General features: G+C 37.9%; 11 protein-coding genes across 11 annotated transcripts; 6 read left to right on the top strand and 5 right to left on the bottom strand.

Moving 5' to 3' along the window:
• Positions 1 to 86: 86 nt before the first annotated feature.
• Positions 87 to 2,027, bottom strand: FDP41_012001 (uncharacterized protein; the record flags this gene model as incomplete). The annotated part of the gene is made up of 1 exon (XM_044702474.1): positions 87 to 2,027. The coding sequence occupies one exon, from the start codon at positions 2,025 to 2,027 to the stop codon at positions 87 to 89; it is 1,941 nt and encodes a 646-aa protein (XP_044566853.1).
• A 256-nt stretch (positions 2,028 to 2,283) lies between these two features.
• On the top strand, positions 2,284 to 3,656 carry FDP41_012000 (uncharacterized protein; the record flags this gene model as incomplete). Its single annotated transcript, XM_044702473.1, has 2 exons — positions 2,284 to 2,806; positions 3,034 to 3,656. 2 exons carry the CDS (start codon positions 2,284 to 2,286, stop codon positions 3,654 to 3,656), a joined length of 1,146 nt encoding a protein of 381 aa, XP_044566852.1.
• Positions 3,657 to 4,055: 399 nt separating this feature from the next.
• Positions 4,056 to 5,339, bottom strand: FDP41_011999 (uncharacterized protein; the record flags this gene model as incomplete). The annotated part of the gene is made up of 1 exon (XM_044702469.1): positions 4,056 to 5,339. The coding sequence occupies one exon, from the start codon at positions 5,337 to 5,339 to the stop codon at positions 4,056 to 4,058; it is 1,284 nt and encodes a 427-aa protein (XP_044566851.1).
• A 1,053-nt stretch (positions 5,340 to 6,392) lies between these two features.
• On the top strand, positions 6,393 to 7,955 carry FDP41_011998 (uncharacterized protein; the record flags this gene model as incomplete). Its single annotated transcript, XM_044702468.1, has 1 exon — positions 6,393 to 7,955. One exon carries the CDS (start codon positions 6,393 to 6,395, stop codon positions 7,953 to 7,955), a length of 1,563 nt encoding a protein of 520 aa, XP_044566850.1.
• An 85-nt stretch (positions 7,956 to 8,040) lies between these two features.
• Positions 8,041 to 9,808, bottom strand: FDP41_011997 (uncharacterized protein; the record flags this gene model as incomplete). Its single annotated transcript, XM_044702467.1, has 4 exons — positions 8,041 to 8,656; positions 8,726 to 8,903; positions 9,044 to 9,218; positions 9,365 to 9,808. The coding sequence occupies 4 exons, from the start codon at positions 9,806 to 9,808 to the stop codon at positions 8,041 to 8,043; spliced, it is 1,413 nt and encodes a 470-aa protein (XP_044566849.1).
• A 368-nt stretch (positions 9,809 to 10,176) lies between these two features.
• Positions 10,177 to 11,602, top strand: FDP41_011996 (uncharacterized protein; the record flags this gene model as incomplete). Its single annotated transcript, XM_044702466.1, has 2 exons — positions 10,177 to 10,476; positions 10,730 to 11,602. The coding sequence occupies 2 exons, from the start codon at positions 10,177 to 10,179 to the stop codon at positions 11,600 to 11,602; spliced, it is 1,173 nt and encodes a 390-aa protein (XP_044566848.1).
• Positions 11,603 to 11,753: 151 nt separating this feature from the next.
• FDP41_011995 (uncharacterized protein) lies at positions 11,754 to 15,292 on the top strand (the record flags this gene model as incomplete). Its single annotated transcript, XM_044702465.1, has 9 exons — positions 11,754 to 11,767; positions 11,882 to 11,913; positions 12,101 to 12,451; positions 12,553 to 12,562; positions 12,678 to 12,860; positions 12,974 to 13,305; positions 13,496 to 13,536; positions 13,626 to 14,593; positions 14,794 to 15,292. 9 exons carry the CDS (start codon positions 11,754 to 11,756, stop codon positions 15,290 to 15,292), a joined length of 2,430 nt encoding a protein of 809 aa, XP_044566847.1.
• A 435-nt stretch (positions 15,293 to 15,727) lies between these two features.
• FDP41_011994 (uncharacterized protein) lies at positions 15,728 to 16,847 on the top strand (the record flags this gene model as incomplete). Its single annotated transcript, XM_044702464.1, has 5 exons — positions 15,728 to 15,877; positions 15,985 to 16,029; positions 16,198 to 16,318; positions 16,435 to 16,632; positions 16,747 to 16,847. 5 exons carry the CDS (start codon positions 15,728 to 15,730, stop codon positions 16,845 to 16,847), a joined length of 615 nt encoding a protein of 204 aa, XP_044566846.1.
• A 315-nt stretch (positions 16,848 to 17,162) lies between these two features.
• FDP41_011993 (uncharacterized protein) lies at positions 17,163 to 18,780 on the top strand (the record flags this gene model as incomplete). Its single annotated transcript, XM_044702463.1, has 3 exons — positions 17,163 to 18,336; positions 18,418 to 18,522; positions 18,575 to 18,780. The coding sequence occupies 3 exons, from the start codon at positions 17,163 to 17,165 to the stop codon at positions 18,778 to 18,780; spliced, it is 1,485 nt and encodes a 494-aa protein (XP_044566845.1).
• A 28-nt stretch (positions 18,781 to 18,808) lies between these two features.
• Positions 18,809 to 21,394, bottom strand: FDP41_011992 (uncharacterized protein; the record flags this gene model as incomplete). The annotated part of the gene is made up of 2 exons (XM_044702462.1): positions 18,809 to 20,616; positions 21,226 to 21,394. The coding sequence occupies 2 exons, from the start codon at positions 21,392 to 21,394 to the stop codon at positions 18,809 to 18,811; spliced, it is 1,977 nt and encodes a 658-aa protein (XP_044566844.1).
• A 380-nt stretch (positions 21,395 to 21,774) lies between these two features.
• Positions 21,775 to 23,586, bottom strand: FDP41_011991 (uncharacterized protein; the record flags this gene model as incomplete). Its single annotated transcript, XM_044702461.1, has 1 exon — positions 21,775 to 23,586. One exon carries the CDS (start codon positions 23,584 to 23,586, stop codon positions 21,775 to 21,777), a length of 1,812 nt encoding a protein of 603 aa, XP_044566843.1.
• Between the last annotated feature and the right edge of the window lie 1,199 nt (positions 23,587 to 24,785).

Genomic DNA, 24,785 nt, shown 5'->3' with positions numbered 1-24,785 from the left:
TGATGTCGAACATGACATTATGTACTCTATTAAAAATATTATATGATTTTAAATCAAAAAATTATTCAAAAATTTGGAAGAAACGCTCATTTTGTTGTCTTGAGATAAGAATCGATCGTTTTTTGTTTCGTGGGTTTAGGAATCTTTTCAGAAACAAGGATCACATCATCATCGTCAGAGTCTTTTTTTGATGAAGAGTTTTCCTTATTCGGCTTTTGTTTTGTGGTATTCTTCTTTGGAGATGGCTCTGAATCGCTCGAATTCGATTTCTTCTTCTTTTTGGTGGGTGACGACGACTTGCTCTTTGTCTTGTCTTCTGATTTTCGTTTCTTTTCCTGCTTCTCTTTAGGCGTTATGGCTGATGTTTTTCGTTTTGGGCTAATGGGTGGATCTGGATATTCACACTTGAGACCTCTCTTGATACATCGTGAACATGCTGGTAAATTTCTACTGCATTTTCTATGGGATTCTTTGCATTCTAGACAGGCAAAATAGGCATTTCCTTCATTGTCATCAGAGGCTTCATTCTCTTCGTTTTCCGTATTACTTTTCTTTGATTTCTTTGGCTTTTTGGAAGAATGATTGTCAGTTGTTGCGTCTTGATCTTTCTGGGAGGGATTTTTTTCTTCATCCTTACTCTCATGGTGGTTGGATATTTGCGAAGAGAAATCATTGGCATTATTATCATGGGAGGAGGAGGAAGAGCCTTGACTAGAAGTGACACTCTGTGAAACTTGAGTGTTTGATAATTTTTTGTCCATGACAACTTTCTTTGAGGTCGACCGTTCTAGGTTATGATGGGAAGAATGTGATACAACTTCGTTTTCGTGATGGTCTGATGGTTCGGATGTTTCTGCTGTTTCTTGTTGTTCGTCTTTCTTTTTCGTGTCATCTTTGGAGGTGATCTTTTTGGTACTTTGTATAGGATTTTGTGTGGATGAAGATGATGACATTTCAGGATGAGATGGTTGTTGACGGGATTTCTTGGAATTGGTGTTTGAAAGGGTGGATTTAGCTTCAAAATTTTTTGTAACATTCTCTGCTGACAAAATTGTTTCACTGCTTTGCATGTCCGATGTAGTAGCAGTATTCTTCGTTTGTTTCTTAATACCTGTTGAGTATCCATTGAGATCTGTGGTATTTGATACTGATTCTAATGTTGATGAATAATTCATTTCACAATTGTTTAAATTGTGAATATTTGAAGAATTATCATGATCATGACCATTCAAAGTGGTATATGTTGTTGCTGAACCATTCATGCCATTTCTCCTCTTTTTCAACGCTGACAATTTATGTTTCAGGCGAACTGCTTTTAAGGCTAAAGAAGTTGGTTTTGGACAAGGTCCTATTGATGATCTATTTGCTGTTGTTGGTGTTTCTTGATGTATTTTGCTAGCACTAGTTCTATTTGTTGTACTGTCCAAGTTGATGTTATTGTGCCGAGTGGATTTTGCACTTCTTGATGACGTTTCATGGTGCTTACTTTCATCATCTCCTTCCACACCATCATCATCATCATCATCGGAATGATAACAAATTTCTTGAAAGGCTTGCCAATCCTCTTCATCATCCGTACTCTCTCCATGATGATGCCAATCTTCATCCTCATCACCTAAGGATTGATATGCATTTGATGTTGGCTGTTTGTCCTCTCTCAAAGGCGATAAGCCTTCATCTGCACTATCACTGGATTCCTCCACAAAAAAATCATCATTCAGAACTTCATCATCATCGTCCTCATCTTCCATCAAGTTGTCCAACAAATTCCGAATAATATGTTCATCCATTAAATTATCTACCTGAGTATGATCATGATCATCGTTATTAGTGTTGTTGAACGATGAGGAGGAAGCATCATTCTTTTCTTCCTCTCGGAGCAACTTGGAGAGAGCCAAAGCTCTTTTCCGTCTTTCCTCGTTCGTAGTATTGGTCCGATGCTGAAGCTGATCATTATTGGAAGAATTTCCTAAAGATTTCAGAACCAAAGATGCAGTCGAAGGTTTTGGCTTTTTCTTTGGAGACATTTTTTTTTTGAATTCACAAAACTCTAAAAATTTTGAGACCAAGCGTTGAGTGTGTGATACACAAATTAGTTAGTAGTTTTGAAATAATTGAGACACCATGGGCTCAACGGTGGATCTGGACAGCTGAAGAAATGTTCCTGCCATAGTACAATAATTGTGAAAGTTGAATTTCAAAGATTGAGGTCATTAATTTCTTTTTTTTTCAACTTGTTTCACACCCTTCAAATGTCACTCATCATCCAAGTTTTAAAAAAAAATGTCAACTTCTGTCTCCTCCCAACAACTTCCATCGGTCATCATCGACAATGGATCAGGCTTCATCAAAGCAGGTATTGCTGGCTACGAAGCACCCATCACTCGTTTCTCCAACATTATCGGCAAAGCCAAAGATTGTTCCATTCTCGTTGGAACCGTCAATCGAGAATACTATGTCGGACAAAGTGCCCAATCCAAAAGAGGTATTTTACAACTCTCCTATACGATGGAACATGGTTTAATTGATAATTACGATGCTTGGGAATCTGTCATTTCACACACGTATTATGGTGAATTGAAATTGGCACCTGAGGAACAACCATTACTCATCACAGATGCACCACTCACTCCAAAAACACAACGTGAGAAGATTACTGAGATTTTGATGGAGAAATTGGAGGTTCCTGCTTTTTATTTGGGAATTCAAGGAGCGTTGGCTTTGATGGCAAGTGGCAGATTGACAGGAGTTTGTTTGGATGTTGGAGATGGTGCCACCAATGTAGTGCCCATGTATGATGGTCAATGTAAGTTTTTGTGAATTGGAATTTGAATTAGTGGAATTAATTGATGATTTGAATGAATTGACACTCTCAAATATGGCCTATGATATATAATACCTATTGAATGTATAAAATATATATATATATAACCTATTGAATGTATGAATTAATATAATTAATATATATGGAATGAATATTGATACCATGCATCGACACACACTAAAATTTGTAATGATCACTGAAAATATTAGTACTTCTCAATGCGGTTCTCAGATTGAATATTGCAGGACGTGACGTGACTGAATATTTAATGAAAATGTTAAGTGAAAAAGATTACAATTTTCACACCACTTCCGAACATGAAGTTATTAGAAATCTCAAAGAAAACCATTGTTATATTGCGTTGGATTACCAAGAAGAATTAGAAAAGGCAGACGAAAGTTCATCTCTCGATCAAAATTATGAATTGCCTGATGGAAGCGTCATTACTGTGAATTCTGAGAGATTCCGTGCTCCTGAGGTTCTTTTCTATCCTCAACTGATCGGAATGGAATCTTCAGGAATTCATGAAGTATTATTTGACTCCATCTCGAGATCACCTATTGACGTTCGTAAAATTCTCTATCACAATACAGTGTTGGCAGGTGGAAGTACATTAATGGAAGGTTTGGAAGATCGATTGACGAAAGAAATGACAGAAATGGCTCCATCCACAATGGACATTCGTGTGGTGGCTACTCCTAATAGAGAAAATTTGACATGGATTGGTGGAAGTATAATGGCTACATTGTCATCATTCTTTAATATGTGTATCACTAAGGATGAGTATTTTGAACATGGTGCCGATATTGTTCATCACAAGGTTTTGATTTAATTGTGTGACGAATATTTTCATCATCCAGGACTGTACGTCGTCAGTCACACGAGATGAGGTGGAATTGGACCACTCAATGACAAGTAACACTCCAATTCACTTGTTTTCAAATATTCAGCATTTCAATAAAATGTACTATTCCCTCGCACGTACTCATAAACATCATATATTTGTCGAGCGCTCATAAATGATTGTTTTCTTTCAGAAAGCAAGGGAGCTCGGCAACTTTTAGACACTCAGAGTCGAACGATAATAAAAAATTCATCATCACCTATTTTACTACTTAAACCTAATTCGTCATTTACTAGTTGCCCAAAAAAGACCTCAATACATGGTTAATAAATTAAAATATTCAATTTTAGTGATACAGTAATAATGTCACAATAATAAGCACTCAAACTACTTGGTGACTTCATGCATTGCCTTAGCGACAGTGGCAACATTGTTAGTGTTCAAACCAGAGATACTAATTCTACCATCCTTAGTCATGTAAATGTGGTATTCTTCTCTCAATCTGTTGACTTGTTGCTCATTCAAACCACTGTATGCGAACATACCAATTTGCTTGGTAATGTGGGACCAGTCACGAGTGCTTCCGGCAGCCTTCAATTCCTCAACCAATCGACTTCTCATGGACTTAATTCGGTCAGCCAATTCCTTGACATCCTTCTCCCATTGAGCCTTCAACTCTGGGCTGTTCAAAACAGTGGTGACCAATCGAGCACCGTGCAGAGGTGGATTACTGTATTGAGTACGAATGATGATACCGAGTTGACTCTCAACATTCTTCTTTTCCTCAGCATTTTCACAAACCACAGAGAAAGCACCAATACGTTGTCCATATAAACCAAAGTTCTTGGCATAGGATTGACAGAGCATGATTTGATGACCTTCCTTCACAAACAAACGGAAAGATTGAGCATCAGTGTTAGCATCACCAGAAGCAAATGCTTGATAAGCAGAGTCAAACAAGACATAATGCTTCTTTTGCTTGCAAATATCAGAAATTTGCTTCCAAGTATCCATGGATGGATCAACACCAGTTGGATTGTGAGCACAGGCGTGCAACAAAATAACAGATCTCTCTGGAGCATTCTTCAAATCTTCCAAACATCCAGCAACGTCCATTCCATTAGTCTTCTTATCGAAATATCTGTACGTTGGAAGACGATCATCGGAAAATCCTTGAGCACTGAAAATGTTAAAGTGATTGACCCATGTTGGATTTGGGAAATACACTTTGGTATCGGCTGGAAGGAACTTTTTAATGAAACAAGCAGAGAGGCACAAGCTGCCAGTACCAGAGATGGCTTGCACAGTAGCAATGTTTTCCTTATTCTCTCCGAAGGCAAATTTCTGAGTGGCCTTACAGAAATCTGGAACACCAGTGACTGGTGGATATTCATGATCCATGGCCTTCTCGAAAATGATTCTTTCGGCCTCACGGACTGAAGTAAGAGTCTTTGGCTTACCTTCATTGGTACGATAGACACCTTCTCCTAACAAGATCTTGTTTGGAGATGTATCTTGATTGAATTGAATGGTCAATTGTTTGATGGCATCAAGAGGAGCATATTGAACGTTGGCCCAAATACCTGATTGGATGGTGGAGGTGGAGAAGGCACGAGTTTGGTTGAAATTTGTGGTAGCCTTGTTCAAGATCAAACGACAAGTATTCTTCATGGTTGAAATGACGATGGGAACGAGGAGGATCAAGTTGTTGTTGTTGATGGCTTGATGAAGATTGTATGAAACAATTTGTTTTTTCAATCAATTTCGTTGAATCGCACCAGGTGAGTGTGTGGCTTAATTTTTTTTGTCCTATTTTTTCCTTTGGTTGCGGAAATAAACAGTTGATGATGATCGCCACTTGAAATTTTCCATTACCTTGAATGATAAGTCGACTTTCGTTCATGCAAAGCCAATGACACTGCCATCGATTGGATCATCGTTGTCGAAAGCATTGAAAGAAGGTGAACAAGAGGTGTCTTTGTTGACTTGCTTGATGAAGTGAATGTAAGAAGTGAAGAGAATTTGATGACCACCAATTCAATAAAGTGAATTTTCTTAATTTGAACAAGTTTCTGAAAAGGGTGTTCATGGCTTGCTGGGTTTCAGGTGCAAACACTACAGTTACCATTTTGCAGGGGCTATTAATTTGACAACGAATCCTTGAAGCAACCTTACTCATGTAATGAGGATGCAACTCATTTAAGGTCTCACTCACTCCCAATTTCTTTCGTTCCGATTGTTGTTTTTTCGTACTGAACAATCTAACAATCGTCAGAGATCTTGTGAATGGTCATAACAAGTTCACTTTGCAAGGAACTGCTACGCAACCAACAACAGGTCATAGTCACTAACCCTTCAATTTGAACGCAGACACACTGTGAGGGCCGAGAATTTGTTTGGATAACGCCTCGAGAGACGTTATTCCTTTCCAGCGAACCTTGCGCATGTTGTAACGATTGACAAAATTTTATTTTTTAATAAAAAAAACTAAAAAAAAATTTGTTGATTCCGCTTCGCGTGCTGCTGCTCTCTTGCGAACGTTTTTTGTATCGTCATCATCACCCACCGCTCGCTATTTTTTTTGATACAAAGAGTTTTTGTGTGCGTGTGATTTTGCAATACTATAACAATATTTACTCCTTGCGTAGTTTTGTGTTGAGAATAATAACAACAAATATTGAACGGCTTTTTAGCACCACCTCGAATCATCAAATATAACCGAAAATGAGTAGTATCAGTATGTTTGATATCAAGAGCAAAATTAAACAAATCAAAAACACGGTTCTTCAGATGACCCCACTGGAGATCAAAGTCAGAGAATGCACCAGCAACGATCCATGGGGAGTCAAGTTGTCCGATAAACTTGAAGTTGCAGATCATACTTACAACTATGAGGAGTTCAAGCTCATCATGTCTGTCATTAGAATCAGATTGGCCGATGTTGGTAAAGACTGGAGACACGTCCAAAAGGGCATTCAACTCATGGAATTTTTGGTCATTCATGGCTCTGAAAGATGTCTCGATGAGGCCAAGGATATGGTATCACTCATTCGTCACTTGAAGAACTTTAAATATGTTGATGATGAAGGAAAGGATTGGGGAGTCAACGTGAGAGATGCTGCCAAACACTTTTTGGAGTTCATTAAAAACGAAGACTCTATCAAAGAAGAGAGAGAGAAGGCTAAAGAAGAAAAGAACAAGTACGAAGGGTTCTCTAGATCTGAAGCCAAATACAAGGCTCGTTCCTCAGGCTCCTCCTCCTCAGAAAAGAAGAAGAAACCAACGACTACTAGCTATGATGATTATGATGCTCCAAAGAAATCTTCCTCTCGTTCAAGCATGGATGAAGAGGAGTATCGTAGAGATGACGATGATGAAAGAAGAAGCTCTTCTCCACCTCCAACAAAATCTACCTCAACAACCAGTGGCCGACCAAGAAAACCATCTACTGGATCCGAACCACAAACAACGGTCGTAAAACAACCAACACAACAACAAAAGGAAGATACTTTAATTGATTTCTTTGATACTCAACCAACTGGCCCAACAGATGCAGGATTCGGAAGCAATGCTGGTTTTGGAAACAACAACAACAACTTTGGTTTTAGCACCAACAACCAACAACAACAACAATTCGTAAATACCTCTACTGGTGGCGGCTTCAACCCAAGAGGTGGCAATACAAGCGGAGGATTCAATCCACGAGGTGGTAACACAGCTCCATCATTCGGAGGAAATCAACAAAATGATTTTGAAGCAAACTTTGATAGCTCTGGATTTGATGATGCGTTCGGAAATAATGATTCTTTCGGTACAGGCTCTTCCTCTGCCCAAGAAAAGAAGGATTCTACATTGTTTGACCTTTCGAGTGGATTGGTAAATTTGGATTTGAATGATTCTGGAAAGAAGCAAACTCAACAACAACAACAAAATACTCAACCACAAACAACAAATATGACACTCAAGGAGTTGAAGAGATTGCAAGGAACAACAACTCCACCAAACAAGCCAGTCATGAACACACCTTCCTTCCCACCAAGCAATCAACCTTGGGGTAATACACAACCACCAATGGTGGGAGGATACAACAATCCTCAACCACCAATGGGAGGAGGCTGGAACGCCACTCCACCAATGGGAGCAGGCGGCTATCCACCAAGAAATGCTCAACCACCAATGGGTTATGGAAATCAACCACCAATGAACTATGGTAACCAACCACCACAATGGAACAACCAACCAAGACAAAATACCAACACCAATGCTGGTGGTTTTGACTTCTTCTAAATTAATCGTTGCAATAAAAGATTCTTCATATTTTCAAGTGGACGGTCAAGTTGATCAACATCTGTTGCAAGTAACATTGACGAGTTTATTGTTTTTGAGGGTCGACAGCTGAGCCTTGGGGAGAGGAAGACGATGCCTGCTGTTGCGTTTGAGGTTCTGTTTTAGGTTGCGAATTTGCTGAAACAACAAAATCTGACATTTTCGAAGCGACATGCCTGAAAAATTGATGAAACGCTAAAAAGTTGCCTTTGCCTCTTCTGAATTCAATAATTAACAAAGAATCTGAAACAGTTTTCAAAATTGCAACATTCATGGTAATTACAGTATCCGCCATATTCATGTAACATTTGATAAGGTTTGTTCCCTTAAATTTTGGGTTTGCTCGCTCGTTTTTCAAAATTTGAAACACTTTTTCTGATATTTCTTCAATTTGTCCGAGAGCCACCAATCTCGTCTGTCTCCTAATGAGAAGCGCATCCTGACCCGTAGCCATCTTTGAAATAGATCCCATGACAAATTGTGACGCTAAATCAAAAGCATTCATTCGAACCTCAGGTGGAGATTTTTGTGTCGAATTCTGCGGAAGCTGATCAACTTCCTTGTAAAAACTGTCTTTCACGGCGTTCTTAATGTCAGAATTCGACAATTCTATTTTAGGTTGTGGTTGTGGCATGATCACAGAATATTCTTCCTTATATCCTCTATATTGGGAAATATTCCGAAATAATGGACATTAGAAACTGTGTCAAAGTGATAAAAACACAACTTACATTTGGAACCATTTGGAAGCCTTGATCTGTGCAATTGTATATCTTTTCTTTGGGTTGACCTGTAGCATGTGCGAGATCAAATGTTTTGCTTCTTTCGATAGGTGAATTGGATAGTCCACCTTTCCACTCTCTATTTTTTTAAATAATACATTAATATTCCTGTCATCAAAGGGTAGTCCTGTTAAGGTTGTTTTTTTTTTCAAATATTTGGGGGATATAACAATATCGAAAAAATAATATATCATTATATCATACAAATAAATAATATTTGAGATATCATTCGAGGTCAGGTTTGATCTTGTCCTCTTTCTTACTTACGTCCAGTGAGCATGACATAAAGAATTACTCCAAGTGACCATATATCTGAAATGAAACCGTCATAACCTTTTTCTTTGATAACTTCAGGTGAGACGTAGTTGGGTGTTCCGCAAGTTGTTTTCAAAAGTTGTGACTTTCCGAGCTTGTTTGGTACTATACTACTAAGCCCGAAGTCCTATTCGTTGTTCAGATATTTTCGATGATGAAAAGGTGTATGCGTTTGAAACGGAAAAGTAAAAGGAAATAAAAGTTTTGGTAGTTGCAAAAGCATTAGGCACATGAACATTAACAAGCCCGTCAATATTTCATAACCCAACTTACGGTAATTTTGAGTCGATCCGTCGAATCCAATAATAAATTTTCAGGTTTCAAATCTCGGTGCGCAATTCCTTGATTATGGCAATATTCGACTGCAGAAACAAGTTGATGGAAATATCGCCTTGCAGTAATTTCATCGAACTTCTCCGCAGCCACAATACGATCAAATAGCTCTCCTCCCGTTACCAATTCCATGATGACATACATGTTATTCTCCGTTTGTAGTACTTCCTTCAATTTTACAATATTCGGGTGTTTCATAATTTTCATGATTGCAATTTCTCGTTTCAATTGCGTTTCCATCTGTTCCTTTTTTATATAATTCAAATTCATAATCTTAATCGCATACGTTTCTCCCGTCTCCAAATCTCTCCCAAACTTGACTTTGGAGTATTTTCCTTGTCCCAACGTTCGCATAATTTCATAATTTGCAACGATTTTAACCATTTTTTTTTAAGGCATTGAAATGAAACTATTTTGAGAGAGAGATGCGAGAGTTGTAAGGAGAGGCGCCAAAAATTTTAAAAAAATTTTGTTTCTCTCTCTTTGGAAATGGATCAACTCGTTATTGGTGAAAGCTCGATCATACATGAACCGGATCGGATGAGATCCAAGGTTCAATATTGAGGTGTGGTGAGGTTGTTGATGCACCAGGTTCATCATCATCGTTATGATCGTGTTGGGAAAGGGCGTTACTCATTTTAGTTGGGCACCAACCAACGATATATGAATGATCTCTCTTATGATTTTCACCTGTCTTGAATTAAAACCAAAAAATTTCATCGACAACTACCACCACTAGACTTTGCTCACAAATGATGGCCCATCAAGTTAAACTCGCAGATTCGAATTGTGCTCTCATTGGATCTTCTCTTGATCTTGAAGCTCGCGTTCGTGCAGCAAGAACAGCCGATGAATGGAAAGGAGCTGGTGATCAAGCAGGATTGGCGATTTGGCGAATTGAGCAATTCAAGGTCAAACCTGTACCAAAGCAAGAGTATGGAAACTTTTATGATGGTGACTCCTATATTGTGTTGAATACTGTGATTGATAAGAATGGAAAAAAGTCGTACGATATTCACTTTTGGTTGGGAAAATTGACCAGTATTGATGAAGTAAGTGTTGGTAATTGAATGATGACAAATGAGTGATGCATCTTCATGATCGTATCAATTGCAATGCAAATGATGATTATTGTTATGTCATTATCGTGATGATTTTAATTTGATCATTATTGATCCGCCTGTCATCCGTTGCCAATTCATCATGATCATCATCCATCTACAAATTACGAACGATATTCACCGAATACTCTCTCGTACTTATCACTCTCACTTGTCGTATGAAACCATAACCAACCCATCTCAGATGGGAGTTGCAGCCTACAAGACTGTTGAACTCGATGACTTGCTTGGCACTCTTCCAAAGGAACACCGTGAAGTGCAAGGAACTGAAAGCGATTTATTCCTTTCCTACTTCCAATCGTGTAGCAAGAATTCAGGTCTGCGTGTGGTTCATGGTGGTACTGCCACTGGATTCAAGCATGTCGATAGTGAGCTCGAAAAAGGAAGATCTACTGCAAGTGATAAAGGTGTTGTGACCTTGTGGCACGTGAAGGGACGTAAGAATGTGCGTGTCTATGAAGTTTCTCCAAAATGTTCCTCTCTCAATAAGGGTGATGCTTTCATTCTCGATGCTCGTAATAAGATTTTCGTTTGGGTTGGAGAAGAGGCCTCTCCTCAAGAAAAGTACAAAACTGCCACTGTTGTGACAGCCATGCAAGATGATCGTTCCGATTCTGCACAAGTATTCCATGTTGGTGCTGGATCCAAGAGCGAAAGAGATATGAAGGCAGAAGAGGAATTCTTCTCCTTATTGAAGGGATCTCCAAGTGAGGTCCAAGAAGCAATTCCAGACAGTGCTAGCTTAATTCCACAAGAAGCAAAACAAAAGAGATTATTCCGTGTGAGTGATGCTAGTGGAAGTATTGTGTGTACCCTTGTCGGAGAGGGTGACCAGGTTCAAAAGTCATTGTTGAACGAAAATGATGTCTTTATCTTAGATTCTGGTCTTCATGTCTTTATCTGGGTTGGAGACAAGAGCAGCAAGCAAGAAAAGTCAAATGCCATGCCTTTTGCCATTAACTATGTTGCAAAGAGAGGTTATTTACCAAATGTGCCAATCACAAGAGAAGTTGAAGGATTGGAAAGCCAACAATTCCTCTCTGCTCTCTCTAAATAATTTGACAAAAGTTCTCTCTCTTTCTCAGGAAGTGAGGCGGTGTTGTTGTATTGATGAATAAAAGTGCTCTCTTTCACACGCAAGCTTAACGGAATCTCTCGGCGGAGCTGTCAGATTTCAAAAACATCAATTTTAAAAAAAATACAAAGATATGGAGAATTACTAGTAGGTTTTTTGTTCAATCTTTGCATCTTGAGCTTGACATGGTCACCCACTCTATCAACAACCAATGCCTCTCTCGTCATCTTGATGTCCGCACCTCCTTTCATGAAAACATAGCGTCATTAAAATTTTGGGAAGAGGTTCCGAAGGTATGTCTTTGCTTCAATGTTGAATTCACACGATGAATGATTCTTTCGCATGAACACCCGTGAATCATTGACATCTTCATCATTTTTCATATGATTATGTCATCCCTATTTTCATCATTATATTTCTTGAACAACTTGTGTTTACAACTTTGAATTCTTCACACCTTCAAATTTTCTTCCTTATCAGGACAAGTGGTCTTAGCTGAACACAAAAAAACACAAGAACAAATCGCTATCAAACGTATGGAATGGTCAAGTTATGAAGATGCAAATATTCATCTCAACGAAGCTCAGAAACTCAGAGACCTTTCCCATAAAAATATCATTAAATATTTGAGTGTCTTTCTTCATCAATATTCAAAGAAAGCAGAGACACTCTATGTGTGTTTATGTTTGGAATATTGTCCTCGAGGAGATTTACAACAATTAATTACGTCAACGATTAAGAAAGAAAAGAAGATGAATGAAGAGGATATTGTGAATTATGCGGAGCAGATTGCGGAAGGATTGAGATATTTACATGAACATAATATAATTCGTAGGTAGTGATGGATGGACTTTTCTGGTGTGTGACAACACGTTTTGAAATTTAAATATGTGTGTGTGATTTGTTGTTGGATTTTTTCGTGTGATTCTTAGATCGAGATTTGTAAGTGTTTCACGATGATGATAACAACAAGATTCAGAACACGACTTGAATCACAAATCTTGTGAATTTTCAATGAATGAATGAACATGTCGAACCTTTTGAATTTTCAAAACAGAAAACCTCAAAACATACTTATTGCTTCAGATGGCACTTTGAAAATTGGAGATTTTGGAATTAGTCGTGAAATTTCAACTCATTCGATTCCCAAGACTCAATGTGGCACTTTGGAGTACATGAGTTATGAAATGCTCAATAAGGAGCCTTATGATCAACTTGCAGATATGTATTCGTATGGAGTGTAAGTAGTTTTTGTTGCATTCTCTGTGACTTTTGCTCGTTTGATTTCACAACATGTGCATATAATTGCTAACTCACTATTTGCATGAAATTACAATGATTCACATGAAATAGAATCCTATTTCAAATGATGACTGGAAAGCCAATCATGTTTTCAATGGAACTACGAAAAAATCCAAATCTTTTTATGGATCTGGAACATTTATGTGTGGAAGATTTTGGATATTCTCGAGATCTCTTTCAGTTGGCCAAGTCGTTCGTGAGTTATGATAGTCGTGAGAGACCTTCTGCAGAACAATGTTTGAAAAAATTGAATCGATTGAAAGCTCATTCGAGTAAGCACCATGGAAAGCTTAATTTGGTATTACAAGATTTTAAGGCCTTGTCCAATGATTTGAAATTACGAGTTTTTTCATTTCTTCATATTGAAGACATGTATCATATTGGTGAGTAGTGGTGTTCTTGTTGTTGGATTGCATTAATGGTACATGTTGTGGAATGTTTATTTTTTATATTTGTTTTTTTAAAAAATGGAAATATACAACTTTGATAATCGAATTCACACAACATACATCCATTGGCAATGATCGGGTGTGTGACTTATTTAAATCATCACTATTCATCACCATCATTCAGGTCTTTCCTGCATGGAATTTTATAATTTATGGGAACACCATGTAAGTACAACCTTTGGAACATCCTAATCATGGACATGAAACAACAACACTTACATCAACTCTTACAACCCTTATCCCTGCACACACAGTGGTGGAAATTATTTACCACATCCACAAAACTCGGAAAGGAAATTACCAAATCCGTCTTACAAGAACATGCTCAACAAGGAGGATCAGGAAATTCGTCTCCACGACGAAAACGATCAGGAAGTGCCAATTCCGTTATCAAGAACACGACCCTTAGAGCCCTAAGTATTGGAGTTGGTGGAAGTAACAACAACGGTATGACGAATTCAGTGCCTTCTTCTGAGAATATTTTCAAACAACAAGTTTTCAATTATGTGAAATTTCAAAAACCTAAAAAAAGACGAGATATGAATAAGAGAGGAAGAAATGTCGTGAGTGAAATACATCCTTCACAAATGGATGAAGCTGCCTTATTTATGGCTCGTTCCTTAATGTTTGGATTTTCCTTAAATGGTAATCATTTGAACGAAGATCTTTTCACACCTCAAGATCACAACGATGAGAATGCTCACAACTCACCTCATCATCATCGCATAGTGGGAGAATTGAGTTTACAAACCAATGCCGTTGCTGCTGTCTCCTCTTCATCTCCAATTTCCATCGATTCTCCTCTCAGCAGTAGTAATGGTGGCAGTGGTGGTGATGACAGTGGTTCTGCATCTTCTTCTCATCAACACTCTCAAACAATGATGTCTTCAACAACAATCAACAACAACAACACCTCAAACATAATGACCTTCTTGCATCCATTACTGAAATATATTTTTAACATTTCATCAAATAGAGACGGAAAACTCTTCAAGAGTCATGTGGAATCGAAAATTTCAAAAGAAGCGCTTTTATTTCTGTGCAAACTTGTCATCAAATATGGTTGCAAATATGGTCGAGTGTATGTGAATGTGAAATTTCCAGTCGATTCTCAACCCAAAGAAATTCAAGCAATTTCCATTTGGCAAGATCCATACAATACGAAAGGAATTGGATTTTGGAGAATGCTAAAATTGGGTATTGTCAAAGCACCCAAGAGTTTGTAAGTGTTCATGTAGATCTATGATGATGGGTCATTTTAAATTCTAATGAATCCAATTGATACATCTAATTAATTGTTTACCACTCATTGATATATTGATGATATTCAAACTAAACCCATGACATGTGAAATTTAAAATTGATTTCACATTCTAATATTCAATTATTGAATTCTACATCTTCCTCTATTCCTATGAACAGAGGTCTATCCTCCATTTATAGAGCCATTAAGGCAGCTCAGTGCATGGAAGAGATTCACTCCTCTCTCATGCCCATTCACCAAAAACCTCATTGGACTCTTCTCAGTTTTGTCGTTTCACCTCACTCTCGTCATAAGGGTTTAGCAAACCAAGTCCTCATGCCCATCCTGAGAGCAAGTGATGAAGCGACACTTGCCATCTTTACCGTGGTGTATCATGATGATGACCACGAACAGGAGGAGGAGGAGAATCGATGGAACAAGAAGAAGAATAAGAAACAACCACCAACACATGAGGAGGATGAGAAAAAGGATTTTGTTCATAAACAGGACGGCCGACATGATCCATCCTATATTCCATCCTTACAAGAGGTGAATTCCTCAAGTGATTGTCTTTCCTACTTTTTACAGAGACTTGGGTTTGAAGTGGTGAAGGATCATGAAATGGTGAAACCCAAACATGGGCCTGCCTTTACGGTATTGATGAGGTATGGAAGCTAACTCGAGAATTGGAGTTGGATTCGAGTGTACAATCCTTTGTTTTGGTATTTTGGTATTTTGTGGTGGTGGTCGTGGTCGTGCCTTTCTCTCTCTCTCTGGTCCTGGATATAATCCATAATGGTGTACATGCATGGTGGGTTTGGTTGTAATGTGGGATAAGTGAAATGAACCATCACCAGGTGGTGGATGCGTCTATGGAACTACGGAGGAATGCTCTCGAGAGTGTCGTCCGAATGCTTGGTGCGCATAAATTCGTTGGTTTGTTCGATCGTTCTCTCACAATAGAGACAAATTGGGAATTGACGAGTTTGGGTGGTCAACAACAACAACAACAACGTTATTTAACACAAGATTCGCGTGAAGAAAAGACAACAAACAAAAAACAACAACAATTCTTCATCAAACAACAACAACAACAACAACAGCTCATACAAAATGGTCAAGGTTCTCGTCTTATTTTACAGTACTTATAGACACTTGTGGCAAATGGCTGAAGCAATTGCTGAGGGTGCCCGACAAGTCGAAGGTGCTGAGGTTCATGTGAAGAGAGTTCCAGAAACATTGCCAGCTGAAGTTTTGGAGAAGGTAAGTATTTGGAGGAAGGTGTTCTCTGGAAGAATATCGTGGTGTTGTTGTTGTTGGATAACAAATTGGTGTTTTCAATGGAATGTTAATGAATGGTTAATGAATAGATGGGTGCCATTCAAGCACAAAAGGCTTTTGAACACGTTCCTATTGTAAGTGCAGGCGTTTGAGATCAGTATCAAGGATGACAAACACACATTTTCGATCAAATTCTGTTTTTTTAAAAAATTTTAATTTTCTTTTAATAATGACACATGTTGAATGCCACTAATGATATGTTGATATTGTTGTAATACTTCATTCAACGAACATCTCTGTAGGCCTCTGTGAGTGAACTCCCAGAATATGACGCCATCATCTTTGGAAGCCCAACTCGTTTCGGAACCATGTCTGCTCAACTCAAGTCCTTCATTGATGCTTGTGGTCAACTCTGGGCAAAGGGTAAGTGAAATAATTAATATTACAATTATTGCGAAACAACCTTCCTCATTAATGAAATCATACTCATTGTGATCTTTTATTTCCAACCACACACTTTTCATCATCTATTCTTTTAGGTGCTCTTGTTGGAAAAGTTGGATCTTTCTTCTCATCAAGTAATACTCAACATGGTGGAAATGAAACGACCATTTTGAGTGCCATTCCAAATTTGTTGCATTTAGGATTTGTCTATGTAGGTCTTCCTTATAGTTGTACTCTTCAATCAGGTGTGGATGAAGTGAAGGGAGGAAGTCCATATGGTGCTACAACGATTGGTAAGTATTTTGTGATAATTGCCAATGAAAGGTGATAATCGTCACTTGTTTCGAATGATGATGTTGTGAAATTATTTGTCATTTATGAAAATATTCATCATTATATATCTTCAGCTGGCTCCATGGGAGAACGCCTTCCATCTTCACAAGAGAAAGAAATGGCCAAATTCCAAGGCAATCATGTGGCTCAAATTGCAAACAAGTTGGCCAAGTAAAACCTTTTTTAAAATAAAACACACATCACAAACCATTTTGTGAAAAAACTATACCAGTTTCCATTCTTATTAATTAACTATATACGATAAGAATGGAAACTTTGAATTGAACAAGGATGAACTCGGGTCAAGAACTTGCAAGTTCCCGCGCTGAAAAGTCGGGAGTCTTACTGTAAATTTTGATGACATCAAAAAAATTGGCAAACGTTGGAGACCTTTTTTCGTGTGTTGTTGGTGGTGTTCATTGATTTTTACGTTTTGGTATAAATATATATACTTGAAAGAATAACAATCTCATTTTCATTGTCATTTTCAATGCCAGAAGAAGCAACCGATCTGACGAAACTCTCAGCTTACGTTATTAAAGATACTGTCCGGGATTTTAAAGCAAAATATGGGCACTTGGAAGGAAAGACACCTCAATATCAAACGACGTTTCAAACACTATCAAAGTGGGAGGCAGCGATGGATAATGGGCTTTCGTTGGCTAAACCTCCACACGTCGAGCACTATTTGAATTACGTGAAAAAAGTCAACTCGGACTTTGAATCGAGTCTTCAAACGTGGTATCCGAGTAATTGTGCCACGCTCGATAAGGAAGATAAGATTTTACAGGAATGGTACAGCCCTCCCAATATTCCTGATTTCACGAAAATGTCAAAACAAGAAATATTGGATATTTGCAAAAAATTACCCTCCCATCCGAGATTTGATTCCAATGTTCAATCTGTAATTTCATGCATCGAAAGATATGACAAGCTAGTACAGTACATCAAATTGGTGAAGGATTATTATTGCATCTTGAACGGAATATTCAACCCAACGAAAGAAATTGCTGAAAGATGTCAACGATTCAAATCTAGCGCAGTGTTTTGTGACAATGACTTCAATATGAGCGAATGGGATTTTTATGAGAAAGTAACGGCATGGTTGAGACCATGCGAATTATGTGATGACCCTCAGTTATTCTTCGAAGGAGTCGATATTCAAGATGTCAGACAGGGCGTTCTTGGAAATTGTTATTTTTTGGCTGCAGTTTCGAATTTAGCTTACAGAAATCCTCGAATCATTAAGGGGTTATTCAAAGAGTACGATGTGAAAACAGGAAAAGCAGTGGTGCGATTTTGGAAAGACGGAAAGGAAGTCCTTGTTACCATCGATGATCGTCTCCCTTATGGAGGATGGGGCAAGGTTTTGGGAGCCAGGTCGGCCACAGTAAATGAATTTTGGATTTGTTTGCTTGAAAAAGCATTTGCCAAATACATGGGAGGATACAAACAAATTGGACATGGAGGTCAATCCGATATCGCTTTCAGCTTGTTAACGGGTGCTCCATGCATGCCAGGTCTCACTGTGACACCAAGTTCCAACCCTCTCGATGTTTGGCGCTTCTTAATGGACGTGAACAAGAGGGGAGACGTGCTTTTTGTGTATTCTCCACAAAATTATAAGGAAACTGAGAAGGTTAGCGGTATTAAGGAATATCATGGTAGGTTGTTGTTACTTCTTTTTATTCATGAATAACGTTAAATCCAACTTTTCCTCTTCTTCACGCACCACAACATGACAGCATATGCAATTTTGGAAACAGTGAAAGTCGAAGATGAGGATAAGATTCATCGTCTGATTAAAATTATGAATCCTTGGGGATACATGGCAAACGAATTTACAAAAGGTTAGTTTGTCACTCTTTTCAGAAATTGTCACACTGATCAACCCCATGTTAGAACAAATCAAACAAAACTTTTCAAGTCTCGAATGGACAGGTCGATACTCAGATCACAGCCCCGAGTGGACTCCAAAACTCATCAAGAGATTGAGTGTCGAATTCAAAGATGATGGCGTGTTTTGGATGTGTATTGAGGATTTCATTCATCACTGGAGAGATGTGAAAGTCAACAAATTTTCCCAAGTTTATGATTCTTTTTATTGAAGAAGAGAGGATATTATTTACAAAAATTTCAAGCATTGAGGCTAGACTTGGGGTATGGCGTCGTGTAATTTCCAACATCATAATCAATTCCAACAATTGAATTGTTCACTTCAGTGATTGGTTGTCCGTTCTTGTTGAATGGACATTTACATTCATTGGTGTGAATGTCAATTAGTGGTTGCACGGACTCATCGTCCTCTGTCTGAGAAGATTGGCTTCTCAACCAAAAAGCACGATCGAAGGCCTTCAACAATTCATACTCTTGTTCACGATTAGTCATGAAGAGTGGGAAATTTTGTTTGATAAAGCTCACGAACTCGTCCAACAGTTTGTGCGAGCTAAATTTAACCTTCTTGTTTTTCACCAATTCTTTCAGAGCACGACTCGTTTGTGGAGACTCCTTAATAGCTTTTGCAATTCTGTCATCGACATAGTAGGCCATGTCGCACACGCCCTTCTTCTTTAACTTGGTAATGTATTCTGCGAGAGGTGGAAATCGTTCTAAAATATTTTCGAAATTATCACCCAATCCAAGATATTCCAGCATGTCAATCACAAAGTGTTGGCAATTACAAGTGTCATTTTCATACAATTTGTATCCATTCCATACTGTACAAAGTTGAGCGACAGAGTCAATCGCTTCATTAACCTCTTTTTGGCCTTCAATTTTAGCAATATCCACAGCAAAGACTGCCTTACTACTACTCTTCTTTCGCACAGTTGACAAGCTGGAATCATTCCACTCCAAATACCATGGTCCAATAATCAGAGCGGTGTGAAACATACCCCATCTACTATTTCTCACAGTGGATGAGAATGTGTTTGCAAAACGTCTACAAATTCTGTGAAAGACTTCAGTGTCCATTTCTGTAATGACCAATTTCACTTTCAAAAAGGTTCCATGTTTACCTCCGTCTCCTCGTTGTTTCAGTCGATCAGGATTCAAGAATTTATATTTAAATCTATCAACAATGACTAAATCTTGTGCCAAAACGTCAATTAATTCTGGTTTGATTGGATATTTCAAATTTTGAACCTTTTCAATTGCATTTTCAAATGCTTGTTTTTGTTGAGCAGTGAGTTGATCGACTTTCCATGCAGGACAATCTTTCACAGCAGATTCAGGAGCCGATCCATTACTCGTTGAAGCAGATGCAATGGTGAGAATTTGAAGACCACCACCTGCTGATTTTCTTCCAGAAGATGCTTCCACAAGAGGAGGTGCAATTTCTCCAGGATTATTTAAATCATGTGCCAATCGAATGTCATCTTCAGCTGGAATGGCTGCCAAATTTAAAGATGATTTGTTATTGGTTGGAGTGCCAGAACCATTGGAAGTAGTCGTACTCAAAGTACCTCCTCCTGTTTGTTCAATATCTTCTTCTCTCAAATTGGGAACCATTAATTTTCCTTGTTGTTGTTGAATAATTGTTTGAATATAATTCAATTGATGTTGTTTCATATTCGAGTTGGGAGAAGATCCAAACATTTCGAGTGAATTGTGCTTTCCAGAAATGTCACCTCCATTCATTGGTTGACCATTCGTTCCACTTGTACTCGACGAAGAGTTATTATTTGAAATAATTGTGAGATTATTGGTAGAAGAAGAGGATCCAATATTCGAGTCACTGGTCGAAATGTCACTTGATGCAGAATTCACATTCACTGAAATTCTATTCTTTGAAGGCAGAATATTCTTTTGAATTTGAGTGTCAATCAATTCATGAATGAGAGTATAAAGTGCGCGTGCGGAACCACTGGCAAGTCCGAGTTTTTCTAAATCTTCGACTTTGGCACTCAACATGGAGAGACCATTCCACCTCTCAGCTCGTAACTCTGATGGTATAGAGTTTGAGAATTGTGTTTGTTGAAATGGTGTTGCGATTGTGTTGATATTGTGGTTGTTCATATTGTGTTGTTGTTGTTGTTGGTGTGGTGATGATGAGAAGAAGAAGGTTGTGATAAAAATTAGAAAGTGTTTTGTGGAGAGAATGTCATGAAAGAGGATCATGGCATTCATTTTCATGTTGTTGTTGTTGTTGAGAACCATGATGATGATTGGCAATACGATGGATTCACAACAACGAACAAAACAACAAATTTTCATCATCATTGAAGAGAATCAAACAAAATTGAAATTCAGAATATTCACACACACACACATATATGGAAAATGGGTCATCACAACAAATGCGCCATTTTGATTCAATTTCATATGAATTTTGAAATCGTGTGTTGTTGTTGTTGTTGTATAAACATATCGTTGACAACCATTCAACAACAACAATTTCATCATCATCATTGAATTAACAAATATTATTCAAAATATTCAAAATCATGATTCACATCATGAAAATCCCACAAATTTTCAAAAAACCATTACATCACACAAACATCAAATGTTCATCGTCATTGACAAGATACAATCATCACAAACACACTTACTTTTAATATCCTTCTTTTCCAATTCAATCTTCTTTTTATTGTCTCGCAAGAATTGAGTCAATTGTTTGGAAGACCATTGACTCACTGGTGTTTCTTCGAGGCTTTCAATCAAGGCTGAATCGGCCTCTTGTCCACTGTTCTTGATTTTCAACCAACTGAAAGAAGGCATTTTTTTACGGTTATTTTCATATATGAAATGATGAAAGGTGACAGCCGTTACGGTATGGAAGGTCTTTACATTAAATGAGAACGAATCTGTACGTAGAAAGCAAGTGAGTAATGAACAATTCATGGAGTGTTGTTTAATTAATTAATTTAATTGGTGTGTTGTATGCAATGATGGGAAGTTTTTCTGATCTTTTACACATATCTTTGAAATTCAATGAATCATCATCGGTCAAAGCGTTTGAAAATAATTTAATGGCTGGAATAATTGATATTCACTAGTGCTCGTTGAAAAAAAAATCTTTTAAAGAATTCCTTACGGTGGTGGTGATGGTGGTGATGGTTATTATTAAGGAGAGCTCTGTGCGATGCTAATTTGTTCCTTTAAAAATCAAAATAGCTTTTGAAATCAAAACTTGGCATTGTGTAGATAGTGTTTGAAAAGTCTTGCGTAGGAGGAGGAGGAGGAGGAGCATTTTGCTGAGTATTGGAAAGCATGATTGAGGATGGTGGTTTAGTGGAAGCCATCATGGAATTTGTAGCATTATTGGCATTTGACAGTTTTGAAGCAATTCTGGGTCCAATTTTTGCAAGAAAATCTAACAAAATGGCGACCTCAACATGATCTTTTGAAAAGTGTTCTGGAGATGAGGCAATTCGAGCTTTCAGCAACAGAATTTCAAGCATTTCAAAGATGGCATTCTTATTCGGACTCTGTAACAATTCCATGACGGTCGTGTAATTCTGGCTAAAGTTTGCAATTTCACTTGGTAAAGATGTGTTGAGTGGTTCTCGTGCTAAAAGCGAACCTGGAAAGCTGCTAGTGTCATTGAAGATGATTAATGATGGATCTGTAGTTGTGGTGACAGGAGGATTCTCGTTAATTTCTTCAGTGGGAGTTGTTGTCGGGGAGTCCTTGGATTTCGTTTTCTTTGTCTTTTTCGGTTTGGGCTTCTCTTCTACAGCCTGGTCATCACTGGATTCCTCTTCTGCAGAATCAGTATTGTTGTCTGTGTCTTTTCTCTTCTTTTCATTGTCCATCATTTTGTCAAATTTAATGACACTATTAAGGATGTGAACAGTTGCTGTTTTTTCAATTGTTGATCTTCGTTCCAAAATAATTAAGCCTAAATGAAAATTTGTGATGAGAGAGGCAATCTTAATCTTTTTGTAGACATCAAACTTGATAATATTTCTACTCTTCTTTCCTTTCATATTCTCTGTGCTGTAAAGGTGAAGTTTTGGAGGATCTGACGTCTCATATAAATAGGCATAAATGGACATGTGTGGATCGTTTGGGCCATAATAAAGAGTATTCTGCAAATCTGCGGTAATTTTGAATCGAATCGTTTTTCGATGTTTCAAAATTTTTGTTTCAAGAGCTTCATTCTCAACATCCGTTTCAACGCCAAAGATCGACGTTGGTGGAACAGGATCGTCAAAGAGTGACCAATCCGTAGAAGATAGCTTGATCTTTGTAATAGTTACCAATCGTTCAATATTTGCATCTGAAGAAGAAATTGGTTCCATAAGTGTGACATGATGAAATTGCAAGTTGTAAGAGCATTCCACTTTTTTGTTCCTCACAATATACTTTTTCGGTTTTTTAGGTTTTGTTTCTTTTGTTTTCTTCTTTTTCTTTGAAGATGATGACGACGACGGCACAGCTGCAACTGGGTTACTATTATCCAACGTTGTGCTTGCTTGTTGTTGCTGTTCTTGCTGTTGTGGTTGTGATTGTGGTTGTTGTTCTTGCAGTTGTGCATCTTGAAAGGATGAAGATGCAGCATGTGTGCTCGGATCAAAATACATTCGTAATAATTGTGCAAATTCGAGTTGTTGTTGTTGCGCTTGACTTGAATTGCTTGTTTGATTCGTGATTCCTCCTTGAAGTATCATGTTACTAAACTCATTTTGATGCATCACAGAAGATGGTGGTTGTTGCTGAAAATTTAAGAGAGTGTTATTGCTTTGTTGAAGGAAAGATGAAGAGGTTCCATGAAGATGATGAATGTTATTATTATTATTATTATTGTTGTTGTTGTTATTGATCATGATGAGGTTAAGTCCTACCAATGATGATGATGATGACGAGGTTGTTGTTGTCGTCCTTGTCGGTGGTGGTACCGAGGACAACGTTGCTGGAGGACCAAAGTAACTGTCATAATAAAACTGTTGTTGCTGATTATAAGCCATGATGATCTCTTACTAGAATTGGTGGTGAGAAATGGTCGCGACGTGGGATGATTCTCTTCGCTTTTCCGTACGGAAATCAATAATGTATCCACCACCTTGTTGTTTATCCACACCGAGGTTGATTGGCTTGTTAATTCGCACAAACAAAAAACTTTGCGCAAAGACTCGAACAGAGAGCAAAAAATTATGAAATTTTTTAATTTTTGTAATGCGCAAGCACAACAGGATGAAATATTATCGTAATAAATAAACATGATGTATTAATACAATAAGAATTCTTACATAATGTATTAATACAATTTTCAAAATGAGGAAATTTTATATAGATCGGATATTGAAAGTTCAAAAATAGTCGACAACGATTGCATGCGGATTTTTTCCAATTTTTGCAGGAATATATTATTGCTGAATTCAAGTCGTACGTGTTTGAAGCTCCAAAAAGAATGTGAGAATCAAAAGTACTAAAAACATAAGACTACTTTTATTGACAGTGGAGTGATACACCGAAGTGTCAAGAAGAAGTTTATTTCCCTCTTCCAACTAATCGTATTGCATCAATGGAAAAAAAACATTCATGATCACCACTCCAATAATATCATCATCGTCTTGCTGTTTAGTAATTTCCACCACACTTTCCACAGGCAGCAGAGTTACCAGACTTGACTGGAGTTCCATCATCCCAGTTGCGTTTGCATCCCTTGCACATTTTGGTTCCACAGGATCTGCAGTTAATGGTATCAGAAGTACCGCATCCAGAGCTATGTTTGCACATGTTGTTGTTGAGAGTTTTTTTGTGTTGTGTTTCAAAACAAACTGAGAGAAGGATGGCTCTTTTATGCCAAATGTCACCTGTTGGGCGTCGGAAAATAATTGGAAAAGATTTGGTGATAAGTGCGATTTGTAAGAAGAGTTCTATTCGATTGGAAGAAGCTCACAAGGGCGACGAACATGTTTGTTCCTTTCCATTCTTGAAAGATTTTGAGGTGTTCATTTCGGCATGCATTTACGTGTGTGAGAATTCATATCAGCGCCAATGCCTCTACAGTAGAAGTGATGTTGCCAAATAACACCTATTCATTCAGCTGATGTGCACCCTGAACGTGATTCTGCTTCTTCCTCAATCATGCTCAAGGTTGAAACTGGTCAGACAAGATCGAACCGTTCTCAGTAGTGGAAAAGTCACTTTGTTGTTCCAAAAG

The sequence above is a fragment of the Naegleria fowleri genome (genome assembly GCF_008403515.1).
Source record: "Naegleria fowleri strain ATCC 30894 chromosome Unknown tig12, whole genome shotgun sequence".
NCBI lineage: Eukaryota > Heterolobosea > Eutetramitea > Acrasida > Naegleriidae > Naegleria > Naegleria fowleri.
Note: the sequence above shows the minus strand (reverse complement) of the source record. Positions and strands in the feature narration are given on the sequence as shown.